General features: G+C 47.2%; 1 protein-coding gene across 1 annotated transcript in view; it reads right to left on the bottom strand.

Moving 5' to 3' along the window:
• Window positions 1-24345, bottom strand: part of GRIK4 (glutamate ionotropic receptor kainate type subunit 4) — a 214984-nt gene that overhangs the window by 29841 nt on the left and 160798 nt on the right. Inside the window, exons 8-12 of the mRNA XM_064732276.1 lie at window positions 17309-17470; window positions 11736-11888; window positions 10721-10825; window positions 2457-2564; window positions 1948-2151 (exon numbers count right to left, since the gene is read on the bottom strand). Of these exons, the coding sequence (XP_064588346.1) occupies window positions 1948-2151; window positions 2457-2564; window positions 10721-10825; window positions 11736-11888; window positions 17309-17470 (732 nt within the window). The remainder of the gene's footprint in view (window positions 1-1947; window positions 2152-2456; window positions 2565-10720; window positions 10826-11735; window positions 11889-17308; window positions 17471-24345) is intronic.

Below are 24345 nucleotides of genomic sequence, written 5' to 3'. Positions count from 1 at the left end.
TCTCCTTTCTCTTTTTTTTAGTATAGTTTTAGTGTAGCATTTTTAATATAATATATATATCATAAAATAATAAATCAGATGGAGTCAAGATTCTCATTTCTTGCCTCATCCCGTGGACCTTCAAACATCACCACAATTATTGCTTTCATTTTTCCCTGAGGCTTTTCAGCTTCCCAGGGGAAGAAAAAACAGGGATGGATTTATTTTTTCCTCTGAGGCTTCTCAGCTTCCCAGGAGAAAAAAAACAGGGATGTGGAAATCTAGGTGTCTTTCTTTTAGTATAAGTTTTTGTGTAGCATTTTAAATATAATATAGATCATAGAATAACAAATCAGCCTTCTGAAACACAGAGTCAAGATTCTCATCTCTTCCCTCATCCTGGGGACCCACAAACACCACCACAATTATTGTGTTCATTTTTCCCTGAGGCTTCTCAACTTCCCAGGAGAAAAAACAGGGATGTGGAAATCCAGGGATCCATGTTGTGAATGCCACACAAATGCTCTGCTCCAAGCCTCCAAAAATGGACTAAAACCCTAACTCATTCTCATCACCACCATTTATAGGACATAAAATTTCACCGAGTACTAAAGCCAACAGTCCTTGTTTGACTAAAATTGGCCTTGTATTTAGGAAAAGCAGAGCTTTCAGGAAAGCATCCTATCTTGATTTGAAGATGACAGACAGAGAATTAATTTCTTTGCTGGGTTTTTCCATTAATCAGGCCCATTTGTTTTAAAAAAGTGCTCTATTGCTAATCTGAAATCTGGCTTCTTCTTGCAGCCATAAATCTTGTTATGGCTTTCCTTACTAGATTTTAAAATCCTCAATACCCTTTATCTTCCATCTATGATGATAATGATAAGTTTAAAGCCACTTACAAAAAAAAAAAACCAAAAAAAAAACAAGTCAACACATGAAAACATTTACATCTCTCAATTTAAGAATTTTTTCTAGCCTGCAAATATTTTCTATGGATTTAGCTACCTCATCTCCAACTCTTAACCTCCTTTCAAGGTTGTGAATACTAAAACTTTACACATTTTTATAATATCAGTCTTACCAAAGTTGTATTTAACCATTGATCCTTAGGGAGTTTTGCAGAGCCAAAGCCCATCAGAGCAGAGTTTAACAGAACAATTAATCCACTCACCCTGGCTATGAGCTCCCCAGTCATCCTGTCCAGGTTCCATTGGCCTTGGGGACACCATAAATGCTGTCCCCCACGAGGTGGATTTTGTGGTTGAAGCACAGCAAAAACCCAACCCATTGTCATCACCACGAAACACAAAGGCTTTACAGTGCCAAAGCCCATCAGAGCAGAGTTTTAAAGAGCAGCAAATCCACTCACCCTGGCTATGAGCTCCCCAACCATCCCTGTCCAGGTTCCATTGGCCTTGGGGACACCATAAATGCTGCCCCCACCAGGTGGATTTTATGGTTGAAGCACAGGAAAAACCCAACCCATCCTCATCACCACAAAGCACGGCGACTTTACAAGGCCAAAGCTCATCAGAGCAGAGTTTTAAAGAACAATTAATCCACTCACCCTGGCTATGAGCTCCCCAACCATCCCTGTCCAGGTGCCGTTGGCCTCGGGGACGCCGTAGATGCTGTCCCCCACCAAGTGGATTTTATGGTTGAAGCACAGGAAAAACCCAACCCATCCTCATCACCACGAAACACGGTGACTTTGTAGCACCAAAGCTCATCAGAGCAGAGTTTTAAAGAGCAGCAAATCCACTCACCCTGGCTATGAGCTCCCCAACCATCCCTGTCTAGGTTCCATTGGCCTTGGGGACGCCGTAGATGCCGTCCCCCACCAGGTGGATTTTGTGGTTGAAGCACAGGAAAACCCCAACCCATCCTCATCACCACGAAACACAAAGGCTTTACAGCGCCAAAGCCCATCAGAGCAGAGTTTAACAGAACAATTAATCCACTCACCCTGGCTATGAGCTCCCCAACCATCCCTGTCCAGGTGCCGTTGGCCTCGGGGACGCCGTAGACGCCGTCGCCCACCAGGTGGATTTTGTAGTTGAAGCGCAGGATCTCGGCCAGCTCCTTCAGCATGTCCACGCAGAAACCCTCGTAGCGGTCGTTGCCTTCCAGCTCCTGGTGGTTCCACTTCAGCATTAAGTAAGGGTTTTCCTGCAGTGAAACTGGGCAGCTGTCATTCCCATCTTAGCCGAGGCGTCCCGCCAGCACCGAGCAGGGAGGGCAGAGCTCACGGGAAGGGTGGGGTTGGGAGAAACCTTAGAAAATGGCTGGTTTGACCCCAAACCTTAGTTTGGGGTACATATAGTTTTAATATAATATATGTCATAAAATAATAAATCAAGCCTTCTGAAACATGGAGTCAGATCCTCATCTCTCCCCTCACCCCCAGACCCCTGTGAACAGTCACACCTGAGGGCTGGGCCCATGGGGGGACTGCAGGTGCCCCCCTCCCTTACCAGGATGGTGGTGACAATCAGGGTGGTGTTGAAGAGGCTGTCGGAGATGTTGGAGGAGAAGATCCTGTTGTCCATGCTGAGCCCTTCAGAGACGTGCCAGTGGCCAATCTGCAGAGACAAACAGCACAATAAGGGGATTTATAGGGCGAGGCACTGCCCATATGGCTCTGCTGAGTGACAACAGCCCTGCAGCTGGCCTGGTTAGGGATGCTCCATTAGCTTCACAACCCCAGAATGGGTCAGCAGACAGATTAACCCTCTGTGCACACAGGGCCACCACCCTGGCCTTGAGCTGCCTTCCCTCGTGTCCTCCCTGCAGAGCTGGGAGCTGGCAGCCTTGTGTATTGTCCCCAAATGCCACCAAATGGGTCCATTTTAGCCAGAAATCCCCAATTTGTGAGCTTGTCCCAATGTGGTGCTGGGAGCCCTCCTGGGTGGGACAAAGCCACTTTCTCACTGGTGCTGCTCCACGACTCCTGTACCACAATCAAGCACTTCCAAATCCTTTCATTCAGGCTCATCACACCCAAATTTACCCACCCAAGCATCGGTGAGGCTGCAGCAAACCCAAATTCCCAGCGTGGATGGGATCCTTTCACTCCGGCTCATCACACCCAAATCCTTTCATTCATGGTTATCCCTCCCAAATTTACCCACCCAAGCATCGGTGTGGCTGCAGCAAACCCAAATTCCCAGCGTGGATGGCAGAACCAGTGCCCCAGGCTCAGGAGGACATCGTGACTCAGCTGTGACACAGCTGCCTTCAGCCAGGGGAGGGGAGGAATATTCCACAAAACCTAATTTTAACTTCAAGAGCCTAATCTCCTTCCCTCAGAGCTCTGGGCAGGGACATCAGCACCTCCAGCAGCTCGTTCAGAACGTGCAAATTAAACTCCTGCTCTCTTATTGTCCTTAAAGGAGCTTCTGCTTTTCCTCATGGACACAGAGGGGGCTGAGGAGGGCAGCTCCCTCTGAACCCCTGTCGCAGACATCTTTTATGGAAAATCATTTCCTTAGGATTTTTCCTCCTGAGAAGCTGAAAGGCCTCAGGAACAAAATGTAAACAATGGTTATCTGCTGCTGTGGAATGCAACAGGTGCATCTGGGATTGATCTCGTGGTTGTTTCTAATTAATGGCAAATCAAAGTGAGCTGGCTCAGACAGAGAGCTGAGCCACAAACCTTTGTTATCATTCCTTTCTATTCTATTCTTAGCCAGCTTTCTGATGAAATCCTTTCTTCTATTCTTTTAGTATAGTTTTAATATAATATATCATAAAATAATAAATCAAGCCTTACCCCAGCAATCCCTCCTGTGCCTGAGAGCATTGTCCAAACCTTCCTGGAGCTCTGGCAGCTCTGTCTGTGACCATTCCTAGTGCAGGAACAACAGCCCCAAAGTGGGAGATTTCCCACCCATTTCTCTTGGAGCACAGCTTCCAGTGCCCTGCACAGGCTCTGAGTCCAGGCAGGATGAATCCCTGCTGAATTCCCCAGCTCTGCTCTGATTGCTGCTCTGATTGCCCAGCTCCTGGCCCTGTACAGACACCTTGGAGCTGTGACCATTTCCTAGTGCAGGAATGGGAACAACAGCCCCAAATTGGGAGATTTCCCACCCATTTCTCTTGGAGCACAGCTTCCAGTGTCCTGCACAGGCTCTGAGTTCAGGCAGGATGAATCCCTGCTCTGAGATTCACCTCTGCTCTGATTGCCCTGCACAGACTCCCCAGCAATCCCTCCCTGTGCCTGAGAGATTTGTGCAAACCCTCCTGGAACTCTTGGGGCCGTGACCATTCCTGGGCTGGGAACAACAGCCCCAAACTGGGAGATTTCCCACCCATTTCCCTTGGAGCACAGCTTCCAGTGCCCTGCACAGGCTCTGAGTCCAGGCAGGATGAATCCCTGATGAATTCCCCAGCTCTGCTCTGATTGCTGCTCTGATTGCCCAGCTCCTGGCCCTGTACAGACACCTTGGAGCTGTGACCATTTCCTAGTGCAGGCATGGGAACAACAGCCCCAAATTTGAAGATTTCCCACCCATTTCCCTTGGAGCACAGCTTCCAGTGTCCTGCACAGGCTCTGAGTCCAGGCAGAATGAATCCTGCTCTGAGATTCACCTCTGCTCTGATTGCTGCTCTGATTGCCCAGCTCCTGGCCCTGTGCAGACACCTTGGAACTGTGACGATTCCTAGCACAGGAATGGGAACAACAGCCCCAAAGTGGGAGATTTCCCACCCATTTCCCTTGGAGCACAGCTTCCAGTGCTCTGCACAGGCTCTGAGTCCAAGCAGGATGAATCCCTACTCAATTCCCCAGCTCTGCTCTGACTGCTGAGCAGCGGCCCCTCTGCAGCCAGCCATCCCTCACAAACATTGCCTCATCCTTCTTCCCTCCCGGATTTCTCAGCCACAGATTAGTGACAGATTAACTTTAATTTTAACAGCCCTCGCTGTTCTCCAATTTGTCCCTCCCCTGCTGGCATGTGCTGAGACTAATTGCCTCTTCTCCTGACAGAGCTGTGGCTTTGACCTTGCTTTTAAAGGCACCAGGGCCACAAATCTCACATTTTGGGGCATTTTCCCCCATGCTGGCTGGCCCCAGCTCACCCCTGTGCCCTTCAGGGGCTCACAAAGCTCCTCCTGCTGCTGTTCCTGCAGTGCCAGGGGGTGTCAGGGCCCCTCACATCCCTCTCCTGCAAGATGGATGTCAAGGTGATTTTAATCATCTCTATCTACATATAAAGAGCCTCCGGAAAATAGAAAACATATCCATCTGCTAAGATTTTTAGAAAACAATCAAATCCTCCTGATGGACAACAACATCCTGTTGTTCTGGCTCTGGACAAGGACTTGAGGGGCTTTAGGGCTCAGGGGTTTTAGGTCTTGAGCAGAGGATGTGATTGGTGATTTATAAATACTGCAGGTGGAGGAGGTCTGTAGCAAAGAGGTAGAACAGCTTTTTGAAGCTGAAACGATGGCGTTGGCACAAAAATAAATACATACAAAGCAGCCAGAAATAAACAGGCTGGCAGAGCAGGGGAGGGGTTCCTAATGATCACAGGAGCTGGAGGGATCCCTGTCCTAGCAGAGCAATGAGGGCAGCACAACCAGGTGGAGATCAGCATCTTTGAGAGAGGGGTTTTGTGAGAGGGATTAGGTGGAGAAAGCCCCCTCCATGTCCTCAGGGATGTGAGACCCCCAGGGCATCACCTCTGCACCTCTGAGCACCCCAAAGAGACCCAGCCCTGCCCCAAACACCCACAGGTATCTCAAGGCAAACACAAACTGTGAAATTCAGGGTGTGAAACAGCCCAGAAAGCCTCAGCCTGGGAGGAGCAGGGAAGTGCCACTGCTCCATCCCCACAGGCAGCTGAGGGCCCCAGTTTAGCTGCTCCAAAGGTGTTATTTGGGTTGGTGGCACAGGAAGATTTCTCATCCCTGTAGAAAATCCCCAGGTGGAGCATCCCTGGCTCACTCCTTCCACCCTGTGAGCAGAGGCTTTGAGGCTCCTCGTGGTGTGAGGTGATGAAATACCTCTCAAAGCAGTGATTTTAATGAAATCTGCTTGTTTTTCTGCAGGCACGAAGCAAGACTTCTCCACGAGCTTCAGAGGTATTTACCATCCCCACTCCCAGCTTCAAATTAAGGCAGAGCCAGCCCTGAATCAAGATCTTGGAGCAGCAACAGGGACCCGGTGGGCTCTGATTACGAGTGGTGTTCTAGAGCTTGCAGCCACCAAATCCTCCCTCAGTGTCTCCAGGAACAGGGGGGAGTGCAACCAAGGTGCCCCAAGGAGAGGAAATCTGCGGAGAGGAAAAAGGGAATCACACAAACAAAAGAAGGAAATCCCTCTGAGGACACTGCCACGGGGTTGGATTAACGAGTGACACCGCTGATGCCAGGCAAAAGCTCCTGCACTGAAATCAGCACTGAAAGCGTCAACTATTAAACCAAAGAACTATGAGATATACACACCTTACCCCACCAGCATCCACCAGATGTCCCTTCCTCCCCAAATGTCCCCTCTGGACACCATGATTGGCACCTGGCACAGCCCAGGCAGGGCTGCAGTGGCACATATTGGGTTTGTCAGGTCCTGGGGGCAGAAACCATCCAGAACCTGTCCCTGGGAGCAGAAACCATCCAGAACCTGCTCCTGGGGGCAGAAACCATCCAGAACCTGTCCCTGGGCTGCTCCTGGGGGCAGAAACCATCCAGAACCTGTCCCTGGGGGCAGAAACCATCCAGAACCTGTCCCTGGGCTGCTCCTGGGGGCAGAAACCATCCAGAGCTCAAATCACTTAGAAACATTCCTACTTTAAAAAAAACCAAACAGTTGAATTCCAGAACCTGTTTCTGGGCTGTTTCTGGGGGCAAAAACCACCCAGAACCTGTCCCTGGGGGCAGAAACCATCCAGAACCTGTCCCTGGGGGCAGAAACCATCCAGAACCTGTCCCTGGGGGCAGAAACCATCCAGAAACCACTGTCCCTGGGGTAGAAACCACCCAGAACCTGTCCCTGGGGGCAGAAACCATCCAGAACCTGTCCCTGGGCTGTTCCTGGGGCAGCAGCTAAAGAGGAACCAGCCCCACCAAGGCTGATTAGCTGCTGCCAAATTAAAAAGGTTTGATGTGGCAGGGACTGAGAAGGGTCCCAGAGCTATTGGCGGGGAACTCATCTGTATCTCATCAACATCCCAATTAACAGCCCCAGCCCTTGCACTGCTCTGTCTCAGGGCACCAGCAGGGCCTGTGGTTAAATGGAGACTGAGCAGCCTCACTTAGGATGGGGTCAGGGTCTGCAGATTCCCCTTCCCCATCCCTAAATCACAGCCACTCCTCACTCCCTTCCCTCCATGAAGTTCTCAAACCTCAGCTCGTGATTTACAGCAAATCACTCTGCTGCAACTCTGCAGTGTTTTTTAGAGGGGCAAAGAAAGGGGGGAAAAATATATATATAAAAAATAAAAAGATGACATTTACCAAAGGCAGCCCTTGTCAGATCTATAGATCACCAGCACATTAATGAGCCTGTGCTTTATCGAGCATCCTGTGAGCAGACAGAGCAGCTCTCATATGGCTGTGGAAAAAATTCCTCTGGTTAAGCTAAATCAGGAAAAGAAGCGTTTGGTGCGTTACATAAACGAATTAAAAATTGGATGTCAAAAAGCCCTGCCTCTCCTTGCCCAAAAGCAGCAGCGAGTTGGAGAATCTAAGTGTCTCTTAATTTGCTTCCTGGCTGGATCAGCCTCAAAATTTGGTGAATTCTCCATCAAAGCTGATGAGCTGGAAGTCCCTGTGGCTTCACTGGGTGGAAGGAGAGAGAGGAGGAGAGGGAAAGAGGGAAGGAGAGGAAGAGAGGAATGGGCAGAGCTAAAATGAGCTTGGTTAAAACTAAGCAGGGAACAGAAGTGTTTCAAACAAATCAGTTAATACAACCCTGGGGAGCAAGATTGTCTCCAGGATGTGAATGCCTGTTCTTTACCATGTTCCTTTAATTAAAATATTTCTAATGATTTATTTAGTCACTTTCATTAAAAGAAGCCAGGCTGGCAACAAGAAAATAACCATTTATGGCACAGCAGAGCTGCCTTTGGCTTCTCTTTGCAGGAGCATGGAGGGGAGGCAGGTAGGGAGGCTCTTCACAATTAAACACATCTCAACAAACTCCTTTAGGCTGAGAGGGACCCTGAACCACCTCTGGCTACTGCTGTGGATCAGAAAAGCTCCCCGAGAAAAGGAGAAAAGGCAGAAAAGCAAGAGTTTTATGAAAATCAGCTCTTTCCTGATGGGTTTGTGACAGGGCAGGGCTTGCAGCCTCCCCCAAGGAGGAGGGGACCCCAGAAAATACCACAGGGGTCCAGAGGCCCTTTTTGTCCCCAGAGCATCTCCCTGAGCCCAGGACACCTCTATTCTTGAGTATATTTTTAGTTTAGCATTCAAGAATAATAAAATATTATATAGTATAGTATAAAATATATTATTACAGGGTCTGCCCTGTCCTTCCAGCACTTTCTCCCTGTGGCTGGAAGTGTTCCATCCCTGCAGCCTGATAGGAATTTGGAAATCTTGATCCCGGAGCAGCTTTCCTGGCCATGTCACACACACAAAGCTCCTTTTTCACCGAGCTGTTACAACAGGTCAGCAAAGGTTTTCTCCCGTCACAGCAGGTTTGTGGGGAGGAGATGAGATTTCACTCTCAGGGCAGATCAGGCTGCAGTCACAGCTCCCCACGGAGCTCTGGGAGAAGCTCTGCCCCAAAAGGACCTGTGAGTTCAACGTGCCACACTCCAACACATCCAAACCAAAGCTGTCACAGGGAGCTTTGCAGCCTTTCCCTCCTGAATCCAGCTGAATTTGTGCTCTTGTTAATGCAGATGGGCTTGGATCTGTCACTTCTGTTCAGAGGGTGATGGCTTTGGGAGAGGATTAAAAGGGCATTGATGCTGTGAGAGATCTCTGTGGGGAAAATGCCATCGCCATCCCCCCTGCTCGCTCAGAGAAAGGCAGCATCAAAGCCAAGCTGTCACTTGACAGGTAAGAACTGGCAGCTAACATCCTTGCCAAGGCTGAAATTCACTGCTGCCAGGCCAGGCCAGGGTTCCTGGTGCCAAAATGCTCTGCTGGTGAGGGTAGGGTACAATAGCTACAATAGCTTTTGTTCTCTGCCAGCATCTAGAAGTGGCAATCTCTGAGAAAAGGGCAGCAGTGGAGCTGTCAGCAGGGAAACAAGACAGATGAAACCCCTTTTTTTATTTCCTAATTTTTTTTCTTCCTGAATAAGGTTTGGATTTACCAGCAAATTCCTTGGATTTGTGTCGTGTAATCTCATCAGTCTGATACCCTCAACTTCAGCTCAAACCAGAAAATATGGCTCGGGCAGGAAGTGTGAGGTGAGGAAATACCACTCAAATTAATGATTCTAATGAAATCTGCTCGGTGTTCTGTGGGCAGAGGAAAGCTGTGAAGAACCTACGAGCACAAAAAGTAAATGAGTGTGAGCTGAGCAAACCTGTTAGAGAGGAGCCAGAAACCAGGAGTGAAATGAGCTTGAACTTCCCCTCACGGAGGGGAGATGATGGGGAGCTCCTCACATGGGTTTGCCCCATTGGCTTTCCCTCACAGAAACAGTTTGAAAAGATTCACAGTACCCATTTCTTTCCCTATTTCATAGAAAATCCTCCAATTTTCCCCCATCCAAATAATTTTAAGCCACAAGCTTAAGAATTAAAGGAGTGTGAGTGTGAGCTTGCACTTGGCCCAGACTCCCTGCCCTGAATTAGCACCTAAGACAAGCCAGAGACTATTCACAATATTTTTCCCCTATTTCACAGAAAATTCTCCCATTTTCCCCCCATCCAAATAAATTTAAGCAAACACAGCTACAACCTTAAGAACTAAAGGAGTGTGAGCTTGCACCTGGTCCAGACTCCCTGCCCTGAATTAGCACCTGGACAGGGCAGAGATTGGCTCTGCCATCACCCCCTCCATTCCCTGATGGATTCACACAAATCCAAACCGTCCTGAGGCACATTCCTGATAAAATCCAACACGTTGAGTTTGCCAGAGCTCAGCTGAGACCCCAAGGACCTCATGGTGCAAAAAAAGGTGGGTCTGTCACTGTCACACTTTCTGAAAAAATCCCTTCACTAGGGTTTCTTCTCCTGGGAAGCTGAGAAGCCTCAGAAAAAATGAAAACAATAATTATCTGATTTGCTTCTCCTGTGTCTTGCTGCTTTGGAATGTGGTTTGGACATGAAAACAATAATTATCTGATTGCTTCTCCTGTGTTTTGCTGCTTTGGAATGTGATTGAACTTTGTTTACCAGCTGGTCATTATTTGATTAATTTCATGTGAATTGTTTTTACTTAATGACCAATCACTGTCCAGCTGTGTTGGACTCTGGAGAGAATCACAAGATTCATTATTATCTTTTAGCCTTCTGTCTGTTTCCTTTCTGTATTCTTTAGTATAGTTTTAGTATAATATAATATAATGCAATGTAATGTAATATAGTATAGTATAATATAATATAGTATAATATAGTATAGTATGATATATAAAATAGTATAATATAGTATAGTATAATATCATATTAATATAATATATAATATAATAAAATAAGAAATTAGCTTTCTAAGAACATGGAGTCAGATTCATTCCTTCCTGCCATGGGGGACCCCAGAAAATCCCACAGGGGTCCAGAGCTCCTTTTGGTGCCCCCTGAGCCCAGGACACCTCCCAGCCCTCCCAGGCTGCTCTCACCTGCCTGAAGCCACCCCGGGTGTGCTGCAGGATTTTCAGGGCGTAGTTGGAGCGTTGGCCTTTGCTGTTGAATTCGATGTGGCCGGTGAGACCTTCCAATTCTACCTGTCCAAGAGAGACTCAGTTACAGCGCCCAGCGAGGCTGCCCCACCCCACTGCAGGCATCTTTATAAAATTTCCTTGTCTCATTTACACCCAGACTCAGAAACCTGCTCCTGCTGCACGGTCACCTCAGCTCTGAGGAGCCACAAAGTCCAACTATTTCAGAAGGCTGGGATTTCAGAGTGTCCTCATGCCAGATTTAGGCTTGTTTCGTTCCAGAAATGACAATTTTGGGTTCAAAGGAGCCCAAACCCATAGGGGAACTTACATCTTGCCCTTGAGCTCTGAGCAATTGTACTGCATGATCTGGTATCAGCTCAAGTCAGAGCTCAAATCACTTAGAAACATTCATACTTTAAAACAAAACCAAACAATTGAATTCCAGCTTTTCTGCAGCAAAGCCTGAAAAAGGGAGAGTTTCATGTTGTTCCAAGGCCGGTGACTGTCGCAGACATCTTTTATGGAAAATCCTTTCCTTAGGACTTTTTCTCCTGAGAAGTTGAGAAGCCTCAGGAACAAAATGTAAACATGACTATCTGCTGCTGTGGAATGCAACAGGTGCATCTGTGATTGGTCTCATGGGGTTGTTTCTAATTAATGGCCAATCACAGCCCAGCTGGCTCAGACAGAGAGTCTGACCCACAAGCCTTTGTTCATTTTTTCTTTTGCTGTTCCTAGCTAGCTTTCTGATTAAATCCTTTCTTCTATTCTTTTAGTATAGTTTTAATATAATATATATCATAAAATAATAAATCAAGCCTTCTGAAACATGGAGTCAGATCCTCGTCTCTTCCCTCATCCTGGCACCCCTGTGAACACGGTCACAGGTGACAACCCAAACGCTCAGATCTCACTTTCCAGTGCCTCCAAAGAGCCCTGTGGCAGCCAGGAGCAGCCCTCAGCCCCCTCTCACCATTCTCAGGTAGTTCATGAGGCTGGTGCCGTGCTGCCAGATCTGTGCGGAGCCGCACGACAGCGGCTTGACGCCGATCTCCTGGCTGCGGTTCAGCTCCTGCACCGCCGTCACCACCGCGTACACGGCGTCGAACAGCAGTGCTGAGGACAGCTGTGGTGGAAAAAAAAAGGAAAAGTCAGATTGGAGCACAAAAATACAAAAATCCCCCATCCTGCTGCTCCTACACCGTCACCACCGCGTACACGGCGTCGAACAGCAGCGCCGAGGACAGCTGCGGGGGAAACACAGGGAAAAATCAGATTGGAGCACAAAAATCCCCCATCCTGCTGCTCCTCAGAGCTGGAGAGTGTTCCGTGCACAGCCTGGGGTTGTCACTCTGGTTTTATTAAGTTTTTCCAAGCCTTCTGTTGTTTAAATTCTTGTAATGAACTTTCTCGTGCATGTTAGTATATAACTCATTGTAAATAACTTATATCTTTTATGTAACAACTTTTGTAAATATATATGTATCATATATATACTATTACTTTTTGTAATAACTTTATGTAAATTACTTCTATCTTTTATGGAGGGAGGAGAAATTTGATGGACTTTAGGTTTGTCCAGTGTCATTGGAGAGGTGGCACTGTCACTTTTAGAAATCTCCAAATGTTGGAGTCAGAAATTTAAAATTCTCTTTTTACCTTGAGAGAGCTGCGTGTCCATGTCGTGCTATTTTTGTGCTATATTATCACACTATAAATTAGCGTGTTTATTTATTTTTTGTGCTTTTTTGTCCCCTGAAAACACTTCCAAGCTTTTGAAGTTGAAGGTTTTGTTATGCTCTGATCTTTAAATAAGCAATCACTGGGCGAGGGAATGAATATAGTGTGTTTATTTATTTATTTCATGTCCTATAGTGACTTGGGGTCACCTGGGGTGCCCTTTGTGTGGGTTCATTTCATCCATCACTGTCGTCTCTCTATCTCTGCTTGTCCTTGTTGCTTCCCAGTCCTTTCTATCTCAGTTTCTGCAGCTTTCCTTTCCTAATCAAGGGAGGTATTTTAGCGTTTTGGTGGCTCTGATCAGTCTGCTGGCCAGGGGGAATGCTCCTGAGAGAAGGAGGAATTTCCAGGGGGCATTGCTCCTGAGAGAAGCAGGAATTGTCATGGGGAATTTCTCCTGAGATCTGATGGCTGCTCCCACAGAAGGGAACTCGGCTGTGCCTCTTCAGCCATCATGGGCAGCCTTCTCTGACCACTTCTTTGACAGGCAGACCCATGAGAAATTGCTAGATGTGCTTGTCCAGCAGCCAAATCCTGCCTTTCAGACCCCACAGGGATCGTCCATCCCTCTCCACAACCTGGAGCAGCCCTGCTGAGGGCATGTCCAGAGTGTCAGAGCTCATCCCCTCTCCTGCTCACCTTGGCTTTGGCTGCTTTGTCCAGGTTTCTTTGTCCACCAGACCTCACAGCCCCCATTTCTCACTCATGCACAGCGGTTTCCATGGCTTTGGGCTCGTTAACAATCAGTTATTTTCCTCCCTCGTGCTCACTGTTGCAGCTGAGATTTCACTTTTAATTACTGTCACCTCCTGACTGCTGGAATTAAGCCGTTGCAGCTCATTACGATCAAGGCTGCATTTTCCCCATGGATGCTTCCAAGAGCATCCTCCTCCCATCCCAGCTCCTGGCACAGGGCTCAGTCTCCAGCCTGGCTGTGACTTCCAGCCCTGCATCCTCTGCTCCTGCCAGAGCCTGACCAGGTTTATTCACTGCTGCAGGGTCAATCTCACCCAGCTCAGTGATCCCAACAAACAATCCCAACCCAGCCTTCCACTCTGCTGCTAATTTTGACTCAACTCTGCTTGGTCTTAGACCTCTCTGACCACACTGGTGTGGGGTTAGACACTTGAAAAGCAGCACAAAACCCTCAAAACCTACAAATCATCCTAAATTAAATGGCAGGATTCCATCAAAACCTGCTGCCAGTGGTCCTGCAGGGACAATCTCACCCAGCTCAGTGATCCCAACAATCCTTGGCCTTCCATTCTCTTGCTAATTTTGACTCAACCCTTCTTGGTCTTACTTAGACCTCACTGACCACACTGCTGTGGGGTTGGACACTTAAAAAGCAGCACAAACCCCTCAAAATCTACAAAAATTAAAAGGCATGATTCCATCAAAACCCCAAACACCAGCTCTGACAACACCAGTGAACTTTCACTCCTCCAGCCTGCTGAGGCTGACCCAAACATTCCCCTCCTGGAAAACCTTTTCCAGAGGTTCTTAAAGAAGCTGATAAATTCTTCTCTCCTTCTTTTATCCCTTTAATACAAATTCTTTTCCTAACAAAGCTTCTCCAGCCTGCCCTGTCCTCAGCCCCTGCTCCATGAAGCCTTTTCCATGCACTTCATTTTAATTATGAATTTAATCCTGTTCAGGTGGCAGGATCTCACACCCAATTTGCAATTCCTCTCCTGAATCAGGAACCATATTAACATCAGCTGGACAAAGGAAACTGTTATAAGACCAAACACATCCCCTGCCACCCCCAAATTTCCCCCATTTCCTACCAAATCTGAATATTGGCCCAGCATTTTTAATTTTCTCCTGCTGGGTTTCCATTTCCATTTTCCCTGAGCAGTTAATCCCTTATTAGATGGTGAGCAAGAGACTTGCAGATCTCAGTGAAGCATTTGACATCATTGATTGGAATGTTTTACTTCAGAATTCTGGAAAATTCATCAGGATTTCTGCCATCACCCTTGATGGTTTCAAGCAATTTAAGTCCTGGGGAGGGTGTGGAGAGACACAGGATCGAGTTCTTGTGGCATGGAATAGGAATCCCTTCCCTGCACCCTGATTTTGCACAAAACAGAGGTAAAACACAAATTTTTGAGGTCGTAATTTTCAGCAGAGGAGTGAAAAGAGATTTTTGGAGTGTCCTGCAGGCAGATCCAACCAGAGGGATCTGTCCCTGCCCTCCTGTGCATTGCTCAACTTTCCCCAAAAAAACCTCTCACTGCTTTTATATTCTCATTTTAAACCACAGCTTTGTCCCTGTGTCACAAAAAGCCAATTTCCCTGCTAACAAATTGATTCTCTCCCTCGCCTGCACTCTGATTTGTGCAGAGCCCTGTTGGTTTTGTGCCCTTCTGCAAAATCAGAGCTCCATGGAAAATCCATGGGGCTTGGGGGACTTCCCTCAATCCCCAAATTCTTGACAATTCTTGCCACTGAAACATGAACAGGTTTGAGTTTTGCCATGTGGGGTTTTTCCTTCCCTCCCTAAAACATTATCAGCTGTATCTTTGCCCCCAAACCCAACACGGGGAATTAAAGCCATTAAAACCCTGTGAAAATAGACTTTGCAATCTGGATTTTACTCAATGACATAAACACTTAATTACAAACATCTGTTTTAGCCTAAATTCTAATTACCAAATCTAGCCATCTGTAATTTGAATGATTTTCTCTGATTTCCTTTCTTTGCAATGTGATTAATGAGGATGCCATCGGAGCAGGCAGCTCCCTCCTCCTTTGTCAGATGCTTCCTCAGCTCCAGCAAGAACGCCCTGGGATTTTTGCAGCTCACAGGAAACCTCCCTCCTGTCACTTCCAGCTGTTGAGGCTCCTTTTCTCTCTTTAGGATGAGTTATCCCACAAAATAACTCCATCCCAAGGCTGCACACAGTGATGCTCCCTGCCAGATTTCCAACAGCAGAGGCAGAAAGGTCCTGGATTCACCTCACAGACAAAACAAACTCTGCTTGGGAATATTTCACCCGTACTCTGTAACTTCCCTGCCCTCAAATCCTTTTCCCATCACCTGGGCTGCTCCATCTTGAAGAATTCCAGTCCCTCCAGGCATCCTCCCACCTGCAGGCTTTGCTGGATGCTCAATACAACCCAGGGTAAGAACCTAAAATGAGAATTTTCATTTCCCCGTCGCACCTGCTGCCGGTTCCTGCTGCCTCCTGTTTGCACTGGGAGGAGGGAATTTGTTTTTAATGCCTCTCCACAGATCCTGCAATCCAAAAAGGAATTTTCCTGCTGGAAATCCCATGGGGACTGAGCAGGGCAAGCTGACTGCAGCTGCCTGTGGGTGGGAGGGAGGGCAGGATGGTCCCAGGCACAGGAGCTCAAGCCAAGCCAAAGGATGTGGACACAAAGGGCAAAAATCTCCTTATTTTGCCTCTTAGGGCTCCCTTTGTGCTGACAATCAGGAGGTTTTCAGCAGCTCAGCTCGTCAAGGGGCTCTGAGTTCATTAAAACCCATGCAAAGGGTTCAGCTGATGATATTTTCCTCTCTCTCTCTCCTCTCACAGCTGCAGCTGCGATGTGGCAAATCTGCTTTGCAAACTCTCCCAGTGGTGGAGAATCCCTGGGGAATGCTCCAGTGCTGATGTGCACCCTCCTCATCCTCCTCGGGGAGCTGCTGCAGCCCAGAGCACAGCTCAGCCCCTCCTGGGCCATCTGCAGCCACTATCCCCCTCCAGGAGCCACTTTCCTGGAGTTTAAACACTCAGGGATAAACTTCACCATGGAAAAACCAAATCAGAGCTGCATCATCCCCTGCACCCACAGAGAAATGCAATCCAAATCAAAATCAGGCTGGAATTCAAAGCTGGGCTCCCAGTCCAGCACAGAGCTCTGCACCCCAAGGTTCTTTGGGCAGCTCTGACTCTCGGGGTCACTTTGCTGTTTTCCACACCCTCTGTAAATCACAGATTGACAGCTCAACTCCTCTCCTACCTCCTTAATAAAAATGTTCTGCTCTGGCTCTTCCTTCCCATTCCTGGGCCAGCATCTCCTCATAAAATCTAATCCGAGGTACAACAGCAGCCTGGGGATATCCCTGAGCTCTTTAGCACAAGATTAAATAGGATTAAATAATTAAATTATTTAAATAACTTTAAAAAAATTATTTGAGACCAGAGTTTCTACCCCTGAGTGGCTCAGGACCAGCTGGCTGAGCCCCTCAGCATCTGCCTGGCCCAGCCCCTCCTGGGCCATCTGCAGCCACTGTCCCCCCTCCAGGAGCCACTTTCCTGGAATTTAAACACTCAGGGATAAACTTCACCAGGGAAAAACCAAATCAGAGCTGCATCATCCCCTGCACCCACAGAGAAATGCAATCCAAATCAAAATCAGGCTGGAATTCAAAGCTGGGCTCCCAGTCCAGCACAGAGCTCTGCACCCCAAGGTCCTTTGGGCAGCTCTGACTTTTAGGGTCATTTTTCTGTTTTCCACACCCTCTGTAAATCACAGATTGACAGCTCAAATCCTCTCCTACCTCCTTAATAAAAATGTTCTGCTCTGGCTCTTCCTTCCCATTCCTGGACCTCATAAAATCTAATCCGAGGTACAACAGCAGCCTGGGGATATCCCTGAGCTCTTTAGCACAAGATTAAATAGGATTAAATAATTAAATTATTTAATAATTCAAACAACTTCTAAAAAAAATTATTTGAGACCAGAGTTTCTACCCCTGAGCGGCTCAGGACCATCCCAAAACTCTTCCCACAGGGTTTTTCCATTATTATCAGAATTCCCAGGTTCTGAGGGATGGAAATGGAGTTTACTTACTGCAGGCCCAGTGAAAGGAGCGTGGTCACAATTCTCCTGCCAGGACTGGTTGAGGCTCTGCACAAACTCTTGGAAGAAGGCGTGGGACTGGTTGAAAATGGAGAACCCCAGGATGTTGACTCGGTCGTCCAGCAGCGTGTCCAGGCGCTGGAGGGAAAACTCCTACAGAACAGAAAATGGGGTTAGAGGGGGAAAGAGGCACTGAAACCTCAAATCCACTCAGTGTCCTTGAAGGGAATGGGAGCTGTGAGATCCTGGATGTGAAACCCATGCAGATGTTGGAAGGGAGAGCCTGCATTTTAACCGGGATTTAATTCAAGGTGCTGCTCACCTCCGGTTTTAATGATAATAAAAAACCTTAATAAAATTTCCTTGTCTCATTTACACCCAAACAGACTCAGATGCTCCTGCTTCATGGTCACCTCGGCTCTGAGGAGCCACAAACTCCAACTATTTCAAAAGCTGGGATTTCAGAGTGTTCTCGTGCCAGATTTAGGCTTGTTTCATTCCAGAAATGACAATTTTGGGTTCAAAGGAGCCCAGACCCATAGGGGAACTTTTAATGAAGATATCACCCAAGTCCAGTGCTTTATTGGCCAAATTCCACCAAAAAAACCCCCAAAACCTTCCAGTGCTTTATTGGCCAAATTCCACTTAAAAAAACCCCAAAACCTTCCAGTGCTTTATTGGCCAAATTCCACTTAAAAAAACCCCAAAACCCTCCAAAGAGGGCATCACTCACATGCTGAGTGAAGCTATCACATCCAATTTGGTGACACCAAGTTCCAACTGGTAAATTAAATCAGTTCTTTCCCACAAGAAGAGGAACCAAATTCTGCCTAACCCTAAAAACCCCCAGTTCTGCATTGGTTCTTTCTGCTGCCAACCCACCCTAATGCCCTGGGGAGGGTTGGAGGGTGCCTTGACTGGGAATTTTGGAGTTGGGAGCCTCCTCTTGTATTTCTTCAAGTGCTAAGAAGTATAAAAACAACTACATTAAAAAAAATTAACATAATTTTTTTATAACTACATTTAAAAATTATATTTAAAAATATATAAAAATATATTTAAAAATACATTAAACTACATTAAAAAAAAATTAGGGCTCGGTTTTGCTCCCCACATCCACAGAAGCAGCTACACAACAAAGCCTGGGGAAAAGCCCAGCCCTCCTTGTCCTGTTAGCAGGGAATAATGACACTTCCCTCACTAATTTCTCTTCTGCTAATTGCTGAAGCAGAGTGAGAAGGTGGGAGTGACACTTGCAGCAGCTGCTGGATGCCCATCACCGATCCAGCTGTCCCTGGGCTCCCTGAGGGATGAAATTCCAGCAACTTGAGCCATTTTTTATCTTTGCTGGGCACGCAGGAGCAATTCCTGTAAATCTCCCAAACGTGGGACTTTACAAACTGTTCCAGCCCAGCCAAGTCCCACGGGAATGCCACCAAAGGCAGGATGGAGCACATTTTGGACACGTTGGTGTTGGGTAATGTGAAATTGCCTGTGAACTATTGATTCATTTGAATGATATTCTCGCCCTGCCTTGCTGACAGGTGATCCATTCACGCAGGGCATGCTGTCAGCCCCAGCGAGCAGGGCAGATGGCTGATGGATCCTAAACCCGGTAAAATCTTCTGTAAAATCCTCTCTCCCCACAGCCAGAGCCTCCAGGCAAATTGTGCAGGGCACCAGGCAAACAGCTGCCCCACTGCCCTCTTGGCTTGGGGGTATCCAGGAGGAAAATGAGATGTTTTGTCACAAAATCCGAGGTTTCATCTCGTGCCAGGGCAGCTGAAATGAGTGTGTTTGTTTAATTATTTATTGTGCCTTTTGTCCCCCTGGAAACGCTTCCAAGCTTTTGAAGCTGAGGGTTTGTTATGCTCTGATCTTTAAATAAGCAATTCATGGGCGAGGGAATGGTCTCAGTTCATGTGGGGAAACTGAGGCAGGGGTGAGAGGTCCATCCAACCCTCTCCAAATCCATCTTTTTCCAGCTGTAGAAAACCCCATTCCTGCGGCTGTCACACCCATAGAGCATCACCTCTGTGGCACACAGGGGTGGCACGGCCTGGACCCTGCTCCCTGTCCCCTCCCTGTGCTCCAGCTCCCTTTTTTGGCCATTAAATGCCTTTCCAGCAGAGGAGCAGGCAGCGAACGAGCCGTGAGCTGCCTATGCAATGAGATGGAGATAAACCACCCGAGGGGGACACACTTCATTTGCAGTGGGATAAGAGAGATTTGGTAAGGTCAGGCTTTGCTGCAGAGGGCAGAGGGGTGAGAGCATCCCCACACTCCCAGAGCTGCCAGCTCAGCTTCTGGCCCTATTTGTTGAGGTTTTTTTTTTTTTTTTCCTCCTCCTTTTTACACTCATTCACCGTGCTTGACATTTCCAAACCCACGTTTTGCAAACAAAACCTGGTTTGCTATTCCAGACCTGCACCTCTCAGCTGATTTCCCACCCGTCCTGCCTTCCTCCCATGCTGCAAGAGGCAAACACAGGCAGGAGAAAGGGTGGGAAACCCCTGAATTCAGGGAGATTTTCAGGTGGGAAACCCCTGATCTCAGGGGGATTTTCAGGTAGGAAACTCCTGAATTCAGGGGGATTTTCAGGTGGAAACTCCTGAATTCAGGGAGATTTTCAGGTGGGAAACCCCTGATCTCAGGGGGATTTTCAGGTGGGAAACCCAAGGATTTCTCTCTGAGATGCAGTGAAAGATATTCCTACACAAAATGCTTTCCCAGCTGACATTTTTGCCTCCTGGAGTTGCTCTCCCTCATCCCCAGTGCTGGCTGGAGCTTCTGCAGATAGAAGATTGCCAATGCAATAAGGGGACAATTAATAAATTTTTATCCCTCTCCCTACATCGGAGGAATTGCAGGAATTGCCCAAAACTTGACCCTCAATCTCAGTCCAACATGAGGGAAACCCCTGATCTCAGGGATATTTTCAGGTGGGAACCCTGAATTCAGGGGTATTTTCAGGTGGGAAACCCCTGATCTCAGGGGGATTTTCAGGTAGGAAACTCCTGAATTCAGGGGGATTTTCAGGTGGGAAACCCAAGGATTTCTCCCTGAGATGTACTGAAGGATATTCCTACATAAAACACATTCCCAGCTGCCTTTTTCTCCTCCTGGAGTTACTCTCCCTCATCCCCAGTGCTGGCTGGAGCTTCTGCAGGATAGAAGATTGCCAATGCAATAAGGGGACAATTAATAAATTTTTATCCCTCTCCCTACATTGGAGGAATTGCAGGAATTGCCCAAAACTTGACCCTCAATCTCAGTCCAACATGAGGGAAACCCCTGATCTCAGGGGGATTTTCAGGTGGGAAACCCCTGAATTCAGGGATATTTTCAGGTGGGAAACCCCTGATCTCGGGGGTATTTTCAGGTGGAGAGCCAAGGATTTCTCCCTGAGATGTACTGAAGGATATTCCTACATAAAACACATTCCCAGCTGCCTTTTTCTCCTCCTGGAGTTATTCTCCCTCATCCCCAGTGCTGGCTGGAGCTTCTGCAGGATAGAAGATGCCAATGCAATAAGAGCAAAGAGCCATTAGGAAAATAACTCTGCCATCCTGTTTGAGAGAGGACTCCAGGCCTCCTCCACCTGTGCAAACACAGCTTTATAACCACAGGCTTTCAGAAATTGCCATCAAAATGATGGGTGCAAACAGCAGCTCCCTCATTTCCTCCCATTCTGGGTTTTTTTATCCCTCTCCCTGCATTGGAGGAATTGCAGGAATTGCCCAAAACTTGGCCCTCAATCTCAGTCCAACATGAGGCACAGAGACCACCAGGAATCGTGCCAAGGTGAATTTCAGGGACACAGATCCTGCCTTGCATCAATTCCTCCCCCTCTTTCCACTCTGTTTTTGAAAACACCCACCACATGTCAATATTCTGTTTCAAGAGAACTCGGTAAAAAAAAAAAAAATTAGACCCGGAGGATCTGCAGCCAAAATTAATGAACTTTTTTACAGAAAGAAAAAATTCCCCAGGCCTTGCTCCGATCACAGCAAATTCAGCAGCAGGCACCAGCAGGCAATTACAGTGTAGATTTTCTGACTGCTACTACAGGGCTGCAACCACGAAATGTGTGCTGTTAAATAACAACACTTAGCAGTTTCCGTGGCATTCTGTATTTTCCCGAGTGCTAGGCACACAATTAGCTAATTGAATTCCACGGGGTTCCCTGGGAGACGGTGCTGGAGGAGTTATTAGAGGATGAAGTCACTGCCTGGCTTTCTGCAGCTCTCCCCACCTGCACTCTTCACTTTCCAGCAGCACAGAAATCCCCTGGAATGACCCCAGCACTGGTTAATAAAAGCCACAGAGGTGAGCCCTGTGATCCCAAAGCCACGAGATGGGATTTTCTAGTTATGGAGATGGATTTTCCAGTTATGAGCAGATCTGCAGGACACTCTCCCCGTTTTTTAGAGACACAAAGCCAGCAGGAGCAAGTGATGCTCTCTGCAAGTTTGGATGGAGGATCAGCTGATCCCAACCAGGATTCTGCACCCACAAATCCTCTCCCAACTCAGGTGGCTCCGTGAATTTGGGAGGGAATTGTCCCTCCTGCATTGCTCCTGTCACTGAATTTGGGAGGGAATTGTCCCTCCTGTCCTGCTCCTGTCACTGAATTTGGGAGGGAATTGTCCCTCCTGTCCTGCTCTGTGTCACTGAATTTGGGAGAGAACTGTCCCTCCTGTCCTGCCAGTGTCACCCTGGGACAGCCCAGCAGGGACACGGAATTTGGGAGGGAATTGTCCCTCATCTCCTGCCTGTGTCACTGAATTTGGGAGGGAATTGTCCATTTACCTGCGCAGTCACTGAATTTGGGAGGGAATTGTCCTCCTGTTCTGCCTGTGTCACCATGGGGACAGCCCAGCAGGGACACGGAATTTGGGAGAGAATTGTCCTTCCTGCTCTGTGTCACGGAATTTGGGAGGGAATTGTCCCTCCTTTCCCTGTCCATGTCACTGAGTTTGGGAGAGAATTGTCCCTCCTGCTCTGTGTCACTGAATTTGGGAGGGAATTGTCCCTCATCTCCTGCTCTGTGTCACTGAATTTGGGAGGAAATTGTTCCTCCCGTCCGTGTCACCCTGGGACAGCATGTGAAGGGCCAGCCCAGCAGGAAATTGTCCCTGTCACAGCAGCAGCCTGGCAAAAAAAAAATTAAAATAAATAATGTATTTTAAAGCATGGAGCCACCTCCCCTGCCCTGCCACACTGGGATGTCCCTCCTGAGAGTGGCTCCTGGTATTTTCCCCCTGCAGCAGCCACTGTGCTGCTGAGCACTGCAGCAGCTCCTGAGCTCCTTCCAGCATTGATTTTGCTGCTGATCCTGTTCTGCAGTGCTGTGTGAGTGCAGGACCTCGATCTTTATCTCATTTTTAATAACCCAGAGTGCCTGGGCAGTGGGGAGGCAGCGAGCACAGGCTGGAATCAAGCCTAAAGAGAGGATCTTTCACTGCCAGGGACACCCAGACCCTGCCTGCACCAAACTGCACCCAGTGAATTGCCCTGCCTGACTTGAGGCACTGGGAAACCTCCTTTACACCTTCCCCCTTAGAGTAATAATTTGAACTGTTTCAATTATTCCCATCTAATTGTCAAATGTTTTGAAATTTAAACCCAAGGCTCTGGAAGGAGCAGGGTTTGCTCAATTCAGGCTGCACCAACAGCAAGATGCCAACTCTCTTGCACACACAGAGTTTTATCTTCCTCTCCTAATCGCTGCAAGGACTTTATTGGAATTTTGGACCTGCTGATTAACAGCCTCCAAAATGCCCTCCAACAGGAGAAACTCCTGTTGGAAACTCAGCACTGCCCTCGCTCCCCTCCAGCACCAAAAGCTGATTTACACCTGATTTACACCAGGCCCAGGACACTCTGTGCTGTTCCTGCTCTTTTTTCATGTGGGATGGGAGAGGAGGACACTGGGCCAAGGCTTCCATTTCTCTATTAAACCCCAGCTCTGGCAAAACCTCCGTGTTCAGAGCTTGGTGCCCAGGAAAGGTCTCCAAAGCCAGAGTGCAATGTCCATCCTGAGATTTCTTGGCACTTTTGTGCAAGAGCCAAACCTGCAGTGCCAGCTCAGCACAGCTCTGGTGACATCACCTGTGTGTGTCATTATTCACCATTTTAGGGTTAAAAAAATATCCCATTATTCGTCATTTAAAGATTAATAAAATATCCCATGATTCACCATTTTAGGGTTAATAAAAGATCCCATTATTCACCATTTTAGAGTTAAAAATATCTTATTATTCACCCTTTTAGGGTTAAAAAAATATCCCATTATTCACCATTTTAGGGTTAATAAAGTATCCCATTATTCACCATTTTAGGGTTAATAAAATATCCCATTATTCACCATTTTAGGGTTAAAAATATCCCATTATTCACCCTTTTAGGGTTAAAAAAATATCCCATTATTCACCATTTTAGAGTTAATAAATATCCCATTATTCCCATTTAGGGTAAAATATCCCATTATTCACCATTTTAGAGTTAAAAATATCTTATTATTCACCCTTTTAGGGTTAAAAAAATATCCCATTATTCACCATTTTAGGGTTAATAAAATATCCCATTATTCACCATTTTAGGGTTAATAAAGTATCCCATTATTCACCATTTTAGGGTTAAAAAATATCCCATTATTCACCATTTCAGGGTTAAAAAATATCCCATTATTCACCATTTTAGGGTTAATAAAAGAGCAGATTCTTTGGGCAAACAGAACTCCAGGGAGCCTCTCCCAGGTCATGGAAGGCAGAACTAAAAATACTTCACCCAAAAGCACATTGACCTTGCAAATTTTCCCTCCAAAATCACCAAACTTCCTCAGTCAGAGGTGGAGAAAATTCCTGCCTTGTCCTCTCTGGATCCTGCTGCCCTCAGAGCTGTAAATCATCCCAAAGCTCTGCTCAGAACACATTTATTTGTTTACTCAAGTGGACAATATTATGTTAAGTGCTTTCCATGGTTTTCCTGAAAGGTTTCATTTATTTATAAACTATCGACGGAGT

Source organism: Zonotrichia leucophrys, chromosome 24 (assembly GCF_028769735.1).
Source record: "Zonotrichia leucophrys gambelii isolate GWCS_2022_RI chromosome 24, RI_Zleu_2.0, whole genome shotgun sequence".
Classification (NCBI taxonomy): Eukaryota; Metazoa; Chordata; class Aves; order Passeriformes; family Passerellidae; genus Zonotrichia; species Zonotrichia leucophrys.
The sequence above is the reverse complement of the archived record's forward strand: the minus strand, read 5'-3'. Positions and strand labels throughout refer to the sequence as shown.